Raw genomic sequence first — 14749 nt, 5'->3', positions numbered from 1 at the left:
CTTCCTCAAGGGGAGGGTTATAGGAGCAGAAGTGGATGCCAGACGCCCACCAGAAACGCGCACGCACGCGCACACACACACACACACACACGGGCATTGCCCTGTAGACAAAACTACTTTCAGCCACCGTGGACTTGGGATTTGGGATTTTTTTTCCCATCTGTCTCCTTGGGGAGAGGTGAGAATTTTTTTTTAACACGTGAATACAAATATTTATAAGTTTATTTATATCTCCGTTTTACAAGATGTACATTCATACCATATGGTTTGACAAAATACACTTTGTAACTAGAACTAAACTTGAGGGCGTTTTGTGTCGGGGGCCTGCGAGCACGGCCCAAAAACCTTCGGCGTGTTTTTCCTCCCCACAATAGCAGAGGGTTGTGTGATTTCTTTTCATTTTGAGCGATCCCTGAAAAGGTCTGTAGGTCCAGACACACCTTGTATGCATAACCCAAACACAGGTGCTGTATCCTAAATCATCCTGACTGCTTATAAAGTCGGGGGAGAAGAAAACAACAGGATTAAAACATATAAAAATAAAGGCGAGGCAACGTCAAAGTTACACTCAACATAATTAAAATAGCACATATTTATGAACTTTCAACCAAAGGAAAAGAAATAAATAACACATCCACATCCAGCCACTAGCAGGAAGCAGAGAACCTGCCACTCTCGGACGGGAGCTCTACGTACAACGGGGCTGGCTTTGTGAAACCACCGCCTTTCAATAAATAGCGCGTTTAATAGCTTTGAAACTTGATATTATTCTACATTCCTCGACCGATTTCTCATTAAATATCGAATTTCAATAAAACATTTATAAACTGTGTCGTGTTCACATGTATTGAAAGATCGGCATATTCCTAAGCTAATTTTTAATAAATTAGGCACCAGTTTTTTGTTTCTCTTTAACTGTCGAGCGTGTCCACGGAAAAGCCCTCTGCCATCCCAACCTCCCAAACCTGGGGCGGAAAAGGAGCAAAGTGCCTCAAATATGTTTGTCATTGAAGTCAGCTTATTGGCTATCCTAGGACTCAGTGACAACGCCGTGTAGGAGCGGGCTGGGGGTGACCCCCTTGTACTTGAGGAAACGTTAAAAGGTTTAAGTGAAACCCACCAGTGGGAGCAGAGGGCTAGGGTAGTAACCAGCACGGAGAGGGGTGGTCATGAGCTCAGACACAGCCGCTTCCCGCTTCAATGTCCAGATGTCCCCACACCGTACAGACCTTGTCGCCAGGGTCACAAGTGCCTGCAGGCAGAGGGGGCAGCTGGGGTACCCAGCTCGCATAGGAGCAAGATGGGCCGGGGGCGTGTCCCTACACCCCGGGGGCATGTGAGGCTCTGAGGACCGGCTTCCCAGGTTGGGGACGCCAACCACCCCGCATGACCAACTTTGAAAACACATGAGTGTGGTTCATTTTGTCTGCAGCTACTTTATACAGGAACCCCAGCCGGCCCACACTTTGCCTCCGTGAAGAAAGCCACCCTATCAAAACCGACCAAAAAATGACACCCCTGTTCCCTCTGGAAGGCGTCTCCTTCTAGGTCTTAGCGATGCTAAGCCGCAGAGCTTCTCTAAGTACGCGAGAGCCAGGTGCGTCATCACTGAAACCACATCCGACGCTAAGACCCAATCAATGCACTATCTTCCGCTGTGAGATGAACTTGCAAAGCTTCCCAGGCTGATGACAGAAGCAAGAAAAGGGCGAATTTGTAAAGAATGAGATAGAACAGCAACAACCAAGCTGAGGAAGACCACGGTTTTTGCTAAACCCGGTGGCTCCTATCCTAAAAGTCCTCTCTGGCCAAGGTCTCAGAAAAGGAAACCCGTTCCGTGGCCGAGCCCATCTTGGAGAACACAGCCCCACGTCGAGTGGGCAAGACACGGCCTGCAGCTCAGCCAGGCTCTCACGTGGGTTTCACAACCGAAAACCCGCATCCAGTGGCCCTCTGACGAGACCCGTCCAGTTTGCTTTCCAGGTGATACTCCCCTCTTGGTCTGCACCCTCGAAAACGTGCTATTTGGAAGTGCCGTGAACGGCTCTGAAAAGGGGTCTTGTCTTACACAGAAAGCACCAAAAACAGCCAAAATGCGTCCAGCCCATAAATTTAATGCCTTATGGCCGCTGGGAAAGAGTGAGATCCAGATGCCCTCCCCGGGAGACCAGGACCCACACAAAGCACGCTCTCCAACCCACACCTCCCGACAGCCGAACAGAGAGAAAGCGGATACAGATCTGGGCTGGGAAGGACTGACCACGACTTGGGCTGACAGCTCGCTTCTGTCCTGAAATTTCCGGGAGAAAGAGGATGCCGAGAGATGGCCTCCACCCTGGACACCCTGCAGCGCGTCCTCTGGACTTTGTTCCAGGGACGGAAGCCACGCCAGCTGCTCTGCCAGCACTGAGCCTCACACAGCTCAGAGTCTGTTCTGTTCTGGGGGGCTCATCCACCTGGCTCACCTTCTGAATCAAACAGAAACAGGGACAGGACGAACACCATCCAGCCTCCCAGCACTGGCTGCCGTCGGGCAGCTCTACTTTCAAACTTCGGCTTCTCCCAGGAGCAGATCTCATGCCTTTTGGCTCACGTGGAGAGAGTCTGCTCTTGCGGAGGGCTTGGTGACAGAGGGCTATGTTTAGATAAAATGGAAAGTAAACCTTAAAAATAAAATAGGGATGTATACCTCTCACCTCCAATGTTTGCCCAGCATTAAATTTCAGGATGAAAGCGGCTCATTTGAAGTAGGTCTGAAATGCATTTTTTTTTAAGTTTAAAGCAAAGTTTCAGCTTATATAGGGGACCTTTTAAAATGTACAGCTGTTTAGAAGCAGAACTGCACATGAGGCAAATTCCATAATGCCATTCATACCAGGGTGGGGGGGCGTGGGGGGGGCGGAGTCGCAAATGAATTTAAAATACTGACTGTGTTTTTCTTCTCTCTCTCTCCATCATTTCAGAGCTTTGCAAAAATTTCAAAATTAGAAAAAAAAATGTTGAAGGGGCCTTTTGATTCAAAGAGTTTCAGATGATACAAATGAATCTACATTTCAGGTCAGTGCAAAGGTAGAATGTATTCCCTTACACGGAAGGAAAATTTTTTTTTTCTTCTTAGAGATATGTACCCAAATCAGGGGTAAGGGAAAACAGTCAGGAATAGCGAATCTGGAAAGATGAAAAGCTGTTTTGGAAATAGAGTGAACCGTTGGACTTCGGAGAACTAGATGGCCACTTCCATCTGGGCAGGCCTGGGTTCACTAAGGCAAAGAAAAAAAAAAAAAAAAACAAACACAGAGATGCTCATTTTCGAGGTAGACAAGCCCAGCAAGGGTGCACTGCCCCCCAAATCTCACACAGCACATGCAAAGCACATTGCCTTAAACTCAGGTGCACGATTTGGGACCCTGAACGCTTTGGTTATATCATGTCAAGAGACTTTGCCCATTCTGTGCCAGCTGCTCAGACAAGTCGCTATTTGGTGTTTACACGATGGGGGAGGAGAGGGGACCAAGCACAGAAAAAAAAAAAAAAAAAAGATGAAAGAAAAGCTAGAACTGGCTACCCTTAGAAAACATTATCTTAAAACTCACTGCCTGGAGGAGGTATCCCAGGCTCTTCTTTCCCCCAGAAACAGCTCAGCCCCGCCCTCCCAGCCTGGCACCCCTCCCCACGTCCTGCTCCATCCCAAGCCACACACTTCACTTCCATGAATCCAAAGCACTCCCCACCCCGGTCATTTTGGCACTGGCCCCGCAGCATGCAGGGGGAGGTAATGCCCTTCGAAGTCCGAAGCTGACGGGTCAAGAGTGCACAGCTAATTTTTTAAAATCTGTAATATTTACAATATTGCACTTTACTGCATGTCACTAGCGTGGATCCTGCATCAGTATTATACCTTCAAACCACGTGCCCTGTGTCCCCAGTGCAAGTCCTTTGCATCTGAATTCTGGGAAACAGCCACAGATGTCCATTCGGGAATCGAAGACGGGAAAAGCTCTAAAGCTGCCTGTCCTACGGCACAAGGAGTCCTGAACCTGGTGCTCTGGGGCCAAACGTGCGCATGAAGATGGGGAGTCAGCAAGGTCACAACGTGAAACACTGAGGTCCCCACGACCACCACCACCTCCGCGAGATCTTCAATTGCGTTTCGTTATTGCTACCTATCAGGCGGAGGGGAGGGGGCGGGCGCGCACGCAGAGCACGGGGCCCCTGCCTCAGATGCAAAAGTCCATATTGAAATCCACACGGGTCCTGCAGCTCCTCGGATGAAACTGAGTTCACGGCAGTGAATAAACTTGTCGGCACCCAAGCACTGGCATTTCAGCGGAGACCAGCCCCGGATCTTTCTGGGTAACAGACTTTTCAGGTCTTGGGAAGGCGTGTAGGAGGCCGCATGCGCAGGGTGGGAACTCCGGCAGCAGAGGAGGACGCAGCGCCACGGGGCTCCACGTGGCCCCGGGGTCCCAGGACGCACAGACGGCGTGGTCGAGGGCTGACTTGGGTGGTCTGACGGTCACCTCCTCTCTCTTCCGCACAGTCTCTGCGAGGCTTTGGCGGGGTCTTGCGGTCCTGGGATGCCCCCTCCCGAGGCCTGCCAGGGGCCCCGGGGCTGCCCCAGGCGGGGAAGGCGCTGCGCCCTCGCTCCGGGGTGTCCGCGCGGCCGTCGGGGGGCGCGGAGGGGTCGAGTGCAGGACGCAGCGCGGACGGGGTGGCGGGGCCAGGGCGGGCGCGGGTCCGGGGCAGGCGCGGGGCCTGGCGGCGGGTCAGAGCCCCAAGGCCTCGGCGTGCTTGCGCGCCTTCAGCCGCAGGTCGGCGATACTGGAGTTTTTGCTGTTGCTCTTGGCGGCGGCGGCCACGACGGCGGCGGCCGAGGCCGAGTCGGCCAGGGATGCGATGGGCAACCCGAAGGGCGGCGGCGGGAACATCAGGTAGGGCGCGTGCGCCGCCAGGTGGGGGTGCAGGTGCGGGTGGGCGTGCGCCACACCTTCCAGCTGCAGCTGTGCCTGGACCTGCGAAGGCAGAACCCGCACGGTGAGGACGCGACTTCTAGGGGGCTTTCCCCCCTCGAGGACTCCCCCCCGAGGGCGTCTCCTCTCCCGGGGAGCCATCGCCCCTTCCCCCGCCCCAGGGACCACCACCCACTGTCCTCGGGACACCCGGTGCCACGACCGGGTCACTGGCCCCTTTGGACAGGACCAGAGCCGGGGAGTCGGCACAGATCCCCGATGCTGTAGCATCCGAGCGTCTACAGCTGGTACCTCCTCCTCTCCAGACCCCCGGCTGATTCTTTGACGCATCCCCGACTCAGGGTCCGGGCTTCGGCTTCCCCCCCGCCGCCTTCCCAGGGACCCGGAGTCCCCGAATCTTCCAGAAGCACAGCCAAATCTGCAGGCTCCAACCGCCTAATTTCACCAGGACCCAATGGCTGACCCCACGTCGTCGGGGCAGCTGTTCCTGTGATGCTGAGGGGCCACCCCGCCCTGGGGAAGGGGTGCTGAGGGGTGGAATATGGGCCCAGCCGCGGAGGTGCGGGTCCAAGGGAACACGGCGCGGACCTCTGCCCTGCGCACGGCAGCCCTGGACGCCCTCCCAGCCTTGGGCGCCGTGACTTTGAGGGCGCGCGGCCACCAGCCCACCCTCACCCCATCTCCATGCCGTCATCCGTAGCCGACCCTCCGGGCCGGGCCAGGCCCACTGGACCTCGTGCCCCTCAGCAAACCCGGGTCCAGCTACAAACCCAGGCCTCTGCCCCTAGGAGCAAAAGTGCTGCAAGAGGAGGCCACGCCTTCGCTCTGGCCAGGGCACAGCCAACCCACCAGCGCGGGCACGCCTACCCCCCCATGCTGGGGTCCACAGCCCAGCCCTGCAGGCGAGTGGGCGTTGCGCTCTAGCCCCGCGGCTCCCTCCTCCCACCCGACGCTGGCCCAGAGCAGGGGCGAGGACTTTGGGGCACCCGGTCTCCACGAGGTGGTCTTCCGACCCCCTGGCCGCCCCCTCCTCCGCGCAGCGCACCCAGCGCCCTGGACCCTCCCGGCTCTGCTAGGAGCTGGGCGGGACGCCCCCCCACTGTGAGGTGCGCGGGGGAGGGGAGGAGGCATCGAGGCCCAGGTCCAGGAGGGGCACTGACACCCCCAGCGAGGCCCTGGGCAAGCTAAAGCCGGGGGTTGGGTGTTGACACGGGTCCTCATGCCCAAGCGGCAGCAAACCCCTCCCTCCAGCCAGGCGGTGAACGAGTGGGTGGTTTCGGGTGGGTGGGGATATTTTCCCTCCGAGTTTTGTGAAACTGTGCTGGGGTTTCTGTCCTAGCCCTCCCAAAGGTAACTCTTGGAGATTTTCAGCGTGGTGTTAATACGTGCCAATGGGTTTATAAATGTCCCCCTTGTGAAAGCGGCCTCTTTGCTCCAGCGGGGGTGGGAGGCGACGGGGCGGCGCCGGCCCCCTCTCTGTTCTGTTCGAAAGGAAGGAAAAAAAACAACGACAACAACAAAAAACGAGCTACCTGTTGGAAAGGCATCCTCAGGGCGCCCATGTTCACGTAGGGTGCCACCCTGCAGGCGTCCAGGTGACTGGCGGTACCCAGGATAACGCCTGCGAGGAAACACAGGAGGCGTGAACCCCGCCCGCTGCTCCCAGCGCCTGGCGGGTCTCCCCACCGCCCCTGCCTCCACGCCCGGCCCCTAGCACCCACCTTTATGCATCTGGTTCTCTTGCTTGCGGCACTTGGCTCTCCGGTTCTGGAACCAAACCTGGGAATGAGCGGACAGACGTGCCCCCCCCGTGAGCCGGCCAGGCCTTGGCGAGCGTCAGCGAGGCTTTCTTTCCCGACACGCCGGACGGCGCGCAAGGCGCTTGGGGTTCCTGTCCCCAGAAGGCTGCCTGACGCCCCTCCAGCCTTCGTCCCCGCCCCCTCTCACCCCAGCCCCGCGTAACTGGCTACCTGGAGCTGGGAACAGTCCTCACCTAAGTGAGACCAGAGTTTCAGCATCCAAACATTGAAAGTGAGGAAGTGGGTCCTCGGATGGCGTGGAGAACTTTCCATCGTTCTGTGTGGACATTCCCCCCTCCACCCTGCCACGCACCGGTCCAACCTGACCTTCCACCCCGACGTTCCACCTTAGCCCCCACCCACCCACCAGGAATGTGGGGGGGCGCACAGGTGGATACACATCTCCAAATCCAGCCCCCTCCCCAATCACGCTCAGACACCCTGAGTCCAGAAACTTGCATGACCTCCATGCCCTCCTTGGAAGCCTGGGGGATCCCAGTTAATATTACAGAGTCATGAACGTCCTTGATCTCTAAAAACCGGATGCACCCCAAAAGCGCAGGCTCTGCACTGCAGGCACTCGGCATCTCTAAGGACATCTGATTCTTGCGGCGCCCTACCCAGAGGTGAGGCAGCGAGGGAAAGGTGTTGGCACCCGCCCGGCCCGGCTAGCTTCAAGGCCTGGCATCCCCGAAATGCGCCCTCCCGCGCTCCCCATTCTCATCCTCCCCCCTCCTCCAAACAGCCCTGGTCCTGGCCCTTGGTCTGTCACTCATGGAATCTGGAGTCCCCTCCCTCTGTGTTCTTAGGCGCTTAATTTTTCCTACCTGGCTTTCTCCAAAACTTTCCCTTCACACTCACTCACCCTATTGCCACAATGGCGGTCACTGACGTTGCAGGATAATTAGCACAAAGAAAGCCTTCCCCTCGGCCACACTACACTACACCTGGTAGCTCAGGGACCCTGCGTTGTTCCAAGCCCAGGGCCTGGGGTCACTCCCTGCTCCCACCCTGCCCGGAAACCTCAGCTCCCGCGGAGGTTGCAAGCACCCGGGAGTCGAGGAAAAGCTGAACTTTTCCATCTCAGCCTCTTCAGGGCAGTTTTCTATCCAAGGCTGAGCCATGGGCCCGCCTGTTGGAACTGGCTTTCCACGACGTTGGAAACCTCACCCAGCCAGGCTCTAGGGAAGCTGGCAAACTTTGGTGTTGTTCCCCGGAAAGTATTGCCAAAAACAGAAATGCTGAGATTCACAAATCTTTACTCCATTTCCAAAGCCTGCACTCACTTTCCTGCTCCCACGTCCCGCCGCAACTCTCCCCCCCACGCCATGCGGCTGGGACGAGACTCCTTTCCCTTTCGGACCCTTCCTCGGTGCCTCTTTCTCCTCGGGGTCCCGTACCCGTCCTCAGGAGAGCGGAGCCAGACGCGCAAACTCTGCTCCCCCTGGAAGGGCATTTTTCAAAAACAGAATCCTATTTAAATCTAGAAAGCAAGCTCACTTTCCCATCAGCGGGGGAAAGAAAAAAAAAAAGATTATGGAGAATAAAAGTGATGAATTAGCTGTGCGTTTGGCGATGATAAATCAGTCTTGGGCTGATTCACGATCAATTCCAATCAGTCCCGAATATGCTAAGTAAAGTGCGGTACAGTGGTTTAGACAGTTATTTCTTCATTAAGGACCAGTCACTGATTTCTCTCACAAATGCTGTAATCTGATTTCCTTTTGATTTCCATTACAGACAGTGAATAATGACATTTAATTTAGCTCTGCGCCATAAACCCAAAGATATTTGTTGTAATTAAATTACCACCGCTCCTCACTGTGGTCTCATAACTTTCGATTATAACCCTGACAGCTGGGTGATGTGAGTTTCCAGTACAACACTAAAAATAAAAGGTTAATAAGCACCAACTTCCAAAGGACCCTCAATTTATTTACAGCAAATTTCCACTCTAAATTGAAACTCTATCCTCTAACAACACAGGACAGGCTGTACCGAAAAGGATTACCAAACAGGTCACAGACAGGATTAAAATATACTGCATTTTCGTCTCTTCCTTTTGGTGTCTCCCCAGCAACCCCCACTTCTGCACAGCGGGGTACGTGTTTTAACTAATTGGTTTTTATGAGCACTTTCTGCCTTCTCTTTATTATACGATTCTTTTCCCTGTGGCCAATAGGAAATTATTTCTTTTTTCTCTTCCCATGTTTATTTTTATTATTATTTACAATCGTTAAATTTTAATTCACCTCTGGATCGATAGGCTTTCGTTTTCTACTACCACCCTCCCCCCCCCCTTTATTTTAGGGCTTTTCTCAAGGTCTGCAGCCACCCAAGAACCAATTTTCTCCCAACTCGTTCTCTCCTGCTAAGGCGCTATTCAGTAATAGACTACTGAAAGAAATAGTGTGGAATTAAATTACAAGTAATTTATTTTTATAGAAACAGTACATCAAGGCCTGGGAGATATTACAGATCTCAGGCAGAAAGGCTGTGAAATGACATAAAAGTTGATGTCCCCTTCAGCAAAAGTTTAATCTTTTCATTAATTTATATGGTGCAGCCCCATCCATCTTTCCAGAGAAAGGTGGCCAGTCTCCCCCGCCCTCACCCCCCCCCCACTTGCCGAGGCCACAGATGCCCGGACAGATTCGTTTGGGGAGAGGGTCCCCAGAGCTACTCCGCCCGTGGTCCCAGCGATGCAGAATGGTCCTGGGAACCCCTGCGGCTGCACGGAATTCTGGACAGACTCGGGGACTGTTGCATTTCACCTTAAGCAGCCCCTTTCACCGCACCGACGGGGAAAGATGGAAGGCATCAGGGTGCAAACACCCATTTTTTTTTTTTTTTTTTTACAAATTAAAGATTTTTGTGAAACACTCTCTATAAACGCTTTCTGTGTTTTCGTTTCTTCAATACAATCCGGGTGAAGTTGTGTTTGTAATGCTGACCCTATACCAATAAGAAACCCGTTCTTTCAAAGCCCTGGCTTTACATGGTTCCCTCCCCCCGTTGGCAGTATTAATTCCATTTATTTAAATAACCAGTCCCCAGAGCCCAGGGACCCTGACCCCTTTTCCTTCTCTCCCCGGCGCTGCTGTCCTGCCCAGTACCGTCAAAGCTGACGGAAAGCCCAGCAGAACATCCAGGTCCGACCTTCCGGTGGCGGGGACGGGGGTCGCGGGGGGGGGGCGAGTCTGCGGTACCCGGACGAGGAGATTTGGAAGCGAATCTTTGCTCTCCACCCCCCAATAAATAAATGAATGCATTTCACCCAAATGTTTACAAAGCCCGAGAAAAACGAACCGGGAGAGTCTCTCCCCGCCCCCCCCCCCCCCGCGCGCACGTGCGGCGAACACCCAGGGCCCCCTTAGACGGCGGCTCGCCAGATGGGGCATCACGACTTCATGCGTCCGGTCCCCGCCCCCGCGCCCCCCCTGCCCCGCGCCCGGGCTAATCCGGCACCGCGCGGGCAGGACCCGCAATCCTCAAGACGTCCACCCGACTCCTCTTCCCATCTCTCTGTTCCCTGCAGTGGAGCGAGCGGGCTGCAGAGGAGCGGGTAAGACTTTGGCGGCGACGGCGGAGCCGGGGGGCGGGCGGGGGGAGGAGAGGCGAACCAGTGGGAAGAGAACAACATTCCTGATGAGCTGGAAGTGCAGGGCGAGCCAGCCAGGCAGGGCGCAGGAGACTTGACCCGCGAGGCCCCGGGGCGCCTCCCAAAGCCCGGCTCCAGCCCCCCCCCACACGGGGTCCCCGCGCTCCTGGAAGGGCCCGGCCGAGGTGGCGCGTCCCGGCCGCCCGAGGAGCGGGCGTCGGGGCCGGGCCCTCGCTCTCACCTGCACGCGCGCCTCGGAGAGCCCCAGGCGCTGGCTGAGCTCCTCCCGCATGAAGGCGTCGGGGTAGTGAGTCTCGTCGAAGAGTCGCTCCAGCTCGTTGAGCTGCTCCAGCGTGAAGTTGGTGCGGCTGCGCCGCTGCTTCAGCTTCGTCTGCCCGTCCTCGTCCTCCGACTTCACGTCCTCGCGCTTCTCCTTGCAATCGTAAATACCTACGGGCGGGCCGAGGGCACAGCGCTGAGCCCACCCCCCGGCCCCGGCGTCCCCGGCCCGGGCCGCCACGAGCCCCTCCGCCGGCTCCCGCCCCGGCCCCCGCCCCCGCCCCCCCGGCCCGGCCTGCGGATCCTGCGCGCCAGGGAGAGGGCCCCGCGGGGGGACGCTTCGGCGCGACGTTCTGAAAGCCTGTGTGTGCTCGTGGTGCAGGGACCTCGGTGGCAAACGCGCCCTGACGCAAAGCGGCGTCAAGTCGATAAAGCAAACTCCAGGGCAAGACGCGCTGTTTTGTAATAACTCGAGCCCCGGCGCCGCGGTGTTTCTTGGCCTAATCTCTGAATAGTTTCCTCAATTATCCTCTTCGCCTCTGTTGACATATTGACATAGCCTAACCTTCTCTCTCTTCCTTTTCTTTTTTTTCTGAATGGGAGTGGAGTGTTAAATATTAAGTCAAAGAAGCTTAGGCAGAATCGCCCAAGTGTCGGGTCCCTGGCGGGGCGCCCGCAAAGAGCGCAGGCAGAGCCCAGGCCAGGCTGGGGTCCAGGCCCCCCGAGAGCCACCGCTCCCGCCTGCAGCGCAGCAGGACAGGGGCCGTGCCAGCCGCCAATCGGGCCAGAGCCTCCCTCAGGACGCCGTGGAGGCGGGCACTCGCCCGAGCTCACCTCCTTCTGACCAAGAAAGCGCAGCCGTATCTTAAGGCGGGCACCCTGAGGCGCTTGGGTTGCACCCGAGAGCGTGGTCCCTTGACTTCCGGTTTTGTCCCTCTGTTTCTTGGACACACATTCTCACTCCCCATCAGGACGCCAAGAGTGACACTTTCTTAGGTCCAAACATTATGAAAGCAGCTATATTTGCTGGGGGAGCGGGCAGGGTATCAGACAGACAGCTCAGGATTTAGGAGATTCTAACCCAGACACCCCTCCTTCCCACCGCTAGGAAATGCAGCCCCTCACCAAGCTCAGGGATTTAAATAAAAGTTGGCCCCCGTTTGCACAGTTGGTGGAAGCTGCGTTTCAGCTCCCCTTGCGTTTTCTTGTGCTTTTTCTCCGATCATAGGACCTGCTGGGTGCAGGCAAAGAGGACCCCCATGCCCTCATTAGATGTCCCCTCTGTGTCAAGGAGAAGAGGGCGGCTTTCAGGACGCTGTATCCAAGGGGTCTGGGGTTACACCCGTTCTGAGAAGCCTCTTAGCAGTAAGCCCAGAAACTTGCAAAGGGTGGAGACCCAGATCCTCTGCGGGGCCAGGGAAAAATCCCGGCACCCAGTTCCCACCCCCGCCCCACCCCCACCCCCACCGGGGTCCCTGAGCTGGACACCAGAACCCAAGTCCTGAGTCTGCCTGAAAGCCTCTCCTCACGGCTTCTGAGCCCTGGACACGCAATCCCACCTCGGGGTTTAAAGCCTCCCTCACCTCCTGAAAGGGATGCATTTCCAAGAACACCTTATTTCTCCCCAACGGGAAATCCTTTCCCGGAGGCGAGGCGGCCCCAACGCTGCTTCCTCCTTCAGGTCTCTTAACGTCAGAACCCCAGGGATTGACCCTAGATGACGCGCTGGCCTTCAAAGTCCTCCAGAACCCGCGGCAGGCTGTGCAGAACCCACAGGCTGCCGTGCCTGGCTCCGCGGGGTCCGCTGCTCAGGTGCCCAAGACCTCTGGGTCTCTCCCAAGCCCAAGCAGCTCCCTCCTCTCCATTTTGCTCCCGTTCTGCAAATTCGGCCTGGGGCTCAGCCCTGCCAGGGGTCTGCACACCCAGGCAGAAGGGAGAAGGTACAGCTGGGGTTTTCCTAACCCCTTCCTGCTGCCTGTACTGCTAGCCCTGTCTTATTTTCCTCTCTCCTTCGAAAAAGGCCTGGATTGTACTCTGCTCTCCTTACACGGGCCTTTTTGCAGGGTCCCCCTGCCTTGGCTGTCCAGGATGAGAGGAAACAGACAGAAGAGGGGACTCAGCCTCTAAGGCGGATGGGGGAAGCCGTCAGGAGCCCGGGAGGTCAGCCGCCTGCCGGGTGCTGTAAATTAAATGTCAGCCCTGACAAGTGCACAGCCGACAGACAGCCGTGTCTCCATCAGAGCAAACTCTCTTTGTAGGAATCATAAAGCCAGGTGCGTGAGGCCTCGCCACGGGGTGAGCCCCGAGATATGGCAGGCCAGGCTCAGGCTGCCTGGGCTCTCAGAAGCCAGGGGGCTATTCCTAAGCCTCTGCCAGCTTTCTGCTTCCACAAGGTCAAGGTCTCCGAAAGCCGTCTGGGTCATCCACTGGGCTCCAAGGCCAGCACACCTGGACTCTGCCACCAAAGTGCAAGGGCCACAAGAGCAGGAGACATGGGGTCCCCGCTCTCCAGCCATGACCTCTCTCAACACGGACAGAGAATGAAACAGGACCCAGGAGCCACATGGCAAGCTTCTGTATTTCCTCTCTTTGTAGTGAGAAATAGACCTTCATATACTTTCAAATGCTGCCCCCTGAGAAATCGAGCCAATTTTATTCCTCTGATTTACAGCTGCTGGTTGCCCTGTTTGTACGGAGATTCCCCCGGGTTGGGACCACCGCTGTCCAGCTGGGAGAACCCTTGTAAACATGTTTTTTCCCACCCCCCGCGTTCAACTACAGCGCAAAACGCCGCGGAGATTTCGGGGGAAAGCAGCCGGATGGAGGCCCAGGACGCAGCCGGCCTGCAGCAGGGCCAGCTGCGCCCTGACAGCCTGGGGTAGGGCGGCCGCGTGCGCGGGGCCACGAGCCTCCCCGGGCCCTTCTGCCCCTTGTAGACCCTGACCACCGGCGGGCACGCGGCTGGTTTTAATCTACAGGCCCGCGTCAGCCGAGATCCAGCCCCAAGGTTCAAGGGGAAAGTTTTCCCTGAGAGGAAACCACGCGGAGGGGCGCAAGAGGGCGAAGAGGCGACGGAGCGCGTGGCCTCCCCGACTGCCGGCCAGCGCAGCCCTCAACGCGGCCCATTTCGAGTTCGGGAAGGCACTTGGAGAGACGCGCGTGGATCTCTCTGCGGGCGTGGAGGCGGACGTGAGACTGACCGGCAGGCAGACAGGCAGAGGGCCGGTAGCCCTCCAGCCGACCTGGGTTTACAAGCCCATGCACCCGATTCCCCCCCAACGCGGGAAAGTTCCCGCTGTGGAGCCCAGTGCCAACGCCCAGGGAAGCGATCCTCCGGCAGCGCGCGGCCCCGGCCGCTGCCCATCCTCGGCGCCTCTGCCTCTCTCCTTCCCTGCTTCCTCGCTTCTCCAGCCGAATCCTCCCCTCCCCCGTTTGGTTTATTTCTTACGAAAAAGACTGGCGATGGATTGCCGGGGCCTTTGCGTCCGAGCCGTGGCTGTACATTCAGCGTTTGGGGTCGAGCGGAGAGCGAACCGCGGCCCCCGGGGCCTCTGCGCGCGCGGAGCGAGGGGCAGGCGGCCAGGCTCGGCGGCGAGGAGACGCCGTCCCCGGGAGGGGCCCGGAGCCGGCGTCCGGAGAGCTTACCTTCGGCAGCCCTCCCCGAACCGAACTCTTTCAGTTTGTCCTTGTCGTTGTCCACGTGGTCCTTAAAGAGATGCACCGGACAGTGGCCGCTGCCCTCCGTTATGTCCTGGAGGCTGGATTCCGAGACCCCCAGCTCCCGGGAGCGTGCTAGTCCGCTCTCCAAAACTTCCCTGTAAGTGATCGAATCCTTCTTGCCTCCGCCGCCGCCGCCACCGCTGCTTTCTTTGCTCTTCTGGTCAAAAGATTTGGATACAAAAGCCGTGAGCTCCTCCATGGTGGCCGGGGGCTGCGGGGGTCCGCGGGGTTCGGCGGGGCTGGCTGGGAGCCGGGCTGTGGTCCGCACGCCTCCCGCGCGGACACGACTGTCCGTGTGAGGGTGGACCTCTCCTGCTGTTATTTATGCCTTTCAATTTGCGATCTCACTATTTATACACGGCTACGTCCGCCCAACCCCC

General features: G+C 57.1%; 1 protein-coding gene across 2 annotated transcripts; it reads right to left on the bottom strand.

The window, feature by feature from the left end:
• Window positions 1-4766: 4766 nt before the first annotated feature.
• SHOX (SHOX homeobox) lies at window positions 4767-14568 on the bottom strand. Of its 2 annotated transcripts, none has more exons than XM_065901091.1 (5): window positions 14295-14568; window positions 10612-10820; window positions 6692-6749; window positions 6489-6591; window positions 4767-5046 (listed from the first exon to the last, which is right to left on the bottom strand). In XM_065901091.1, the coding sequence occupies exons 1-5, from the start codon at window positions 14566-14568 to the stop codon at window positions 4767-4769; spliced, it is 924 nt and encodes a 307-aa protein (XP_065757163.1). The 2 variants fall into 2 exon arrangements, with proteins under 2 accessions (XP_065757163.1, XP_065757164.1); XM_065901092.1 differs by having other exon boundaries at window positions 4767-5012; window positions 6503-6591.
• Window positions 14569-14749: the final 181 nt, after the last annotated feature.

This window comes from Phocoena phocoena, chromosome X, assembly GCF_963924675.1.
Source record: "Phocoena phocoena chromosome X, mPhoPho1.1, whole genome shotgun sequence".
Classification (NCBI taxonomy): Eukaryota; Metazoa; Chordata; class Mammalia; order Artiodactyla; family Phocoenidae; genus Phocoena; species Phocoena phocoena.
The sequence above is the reverse complement of the archived record's forward strand: the minus strand, read 5'-3'. Positions and strand labels throughout refer to the sequence as shown.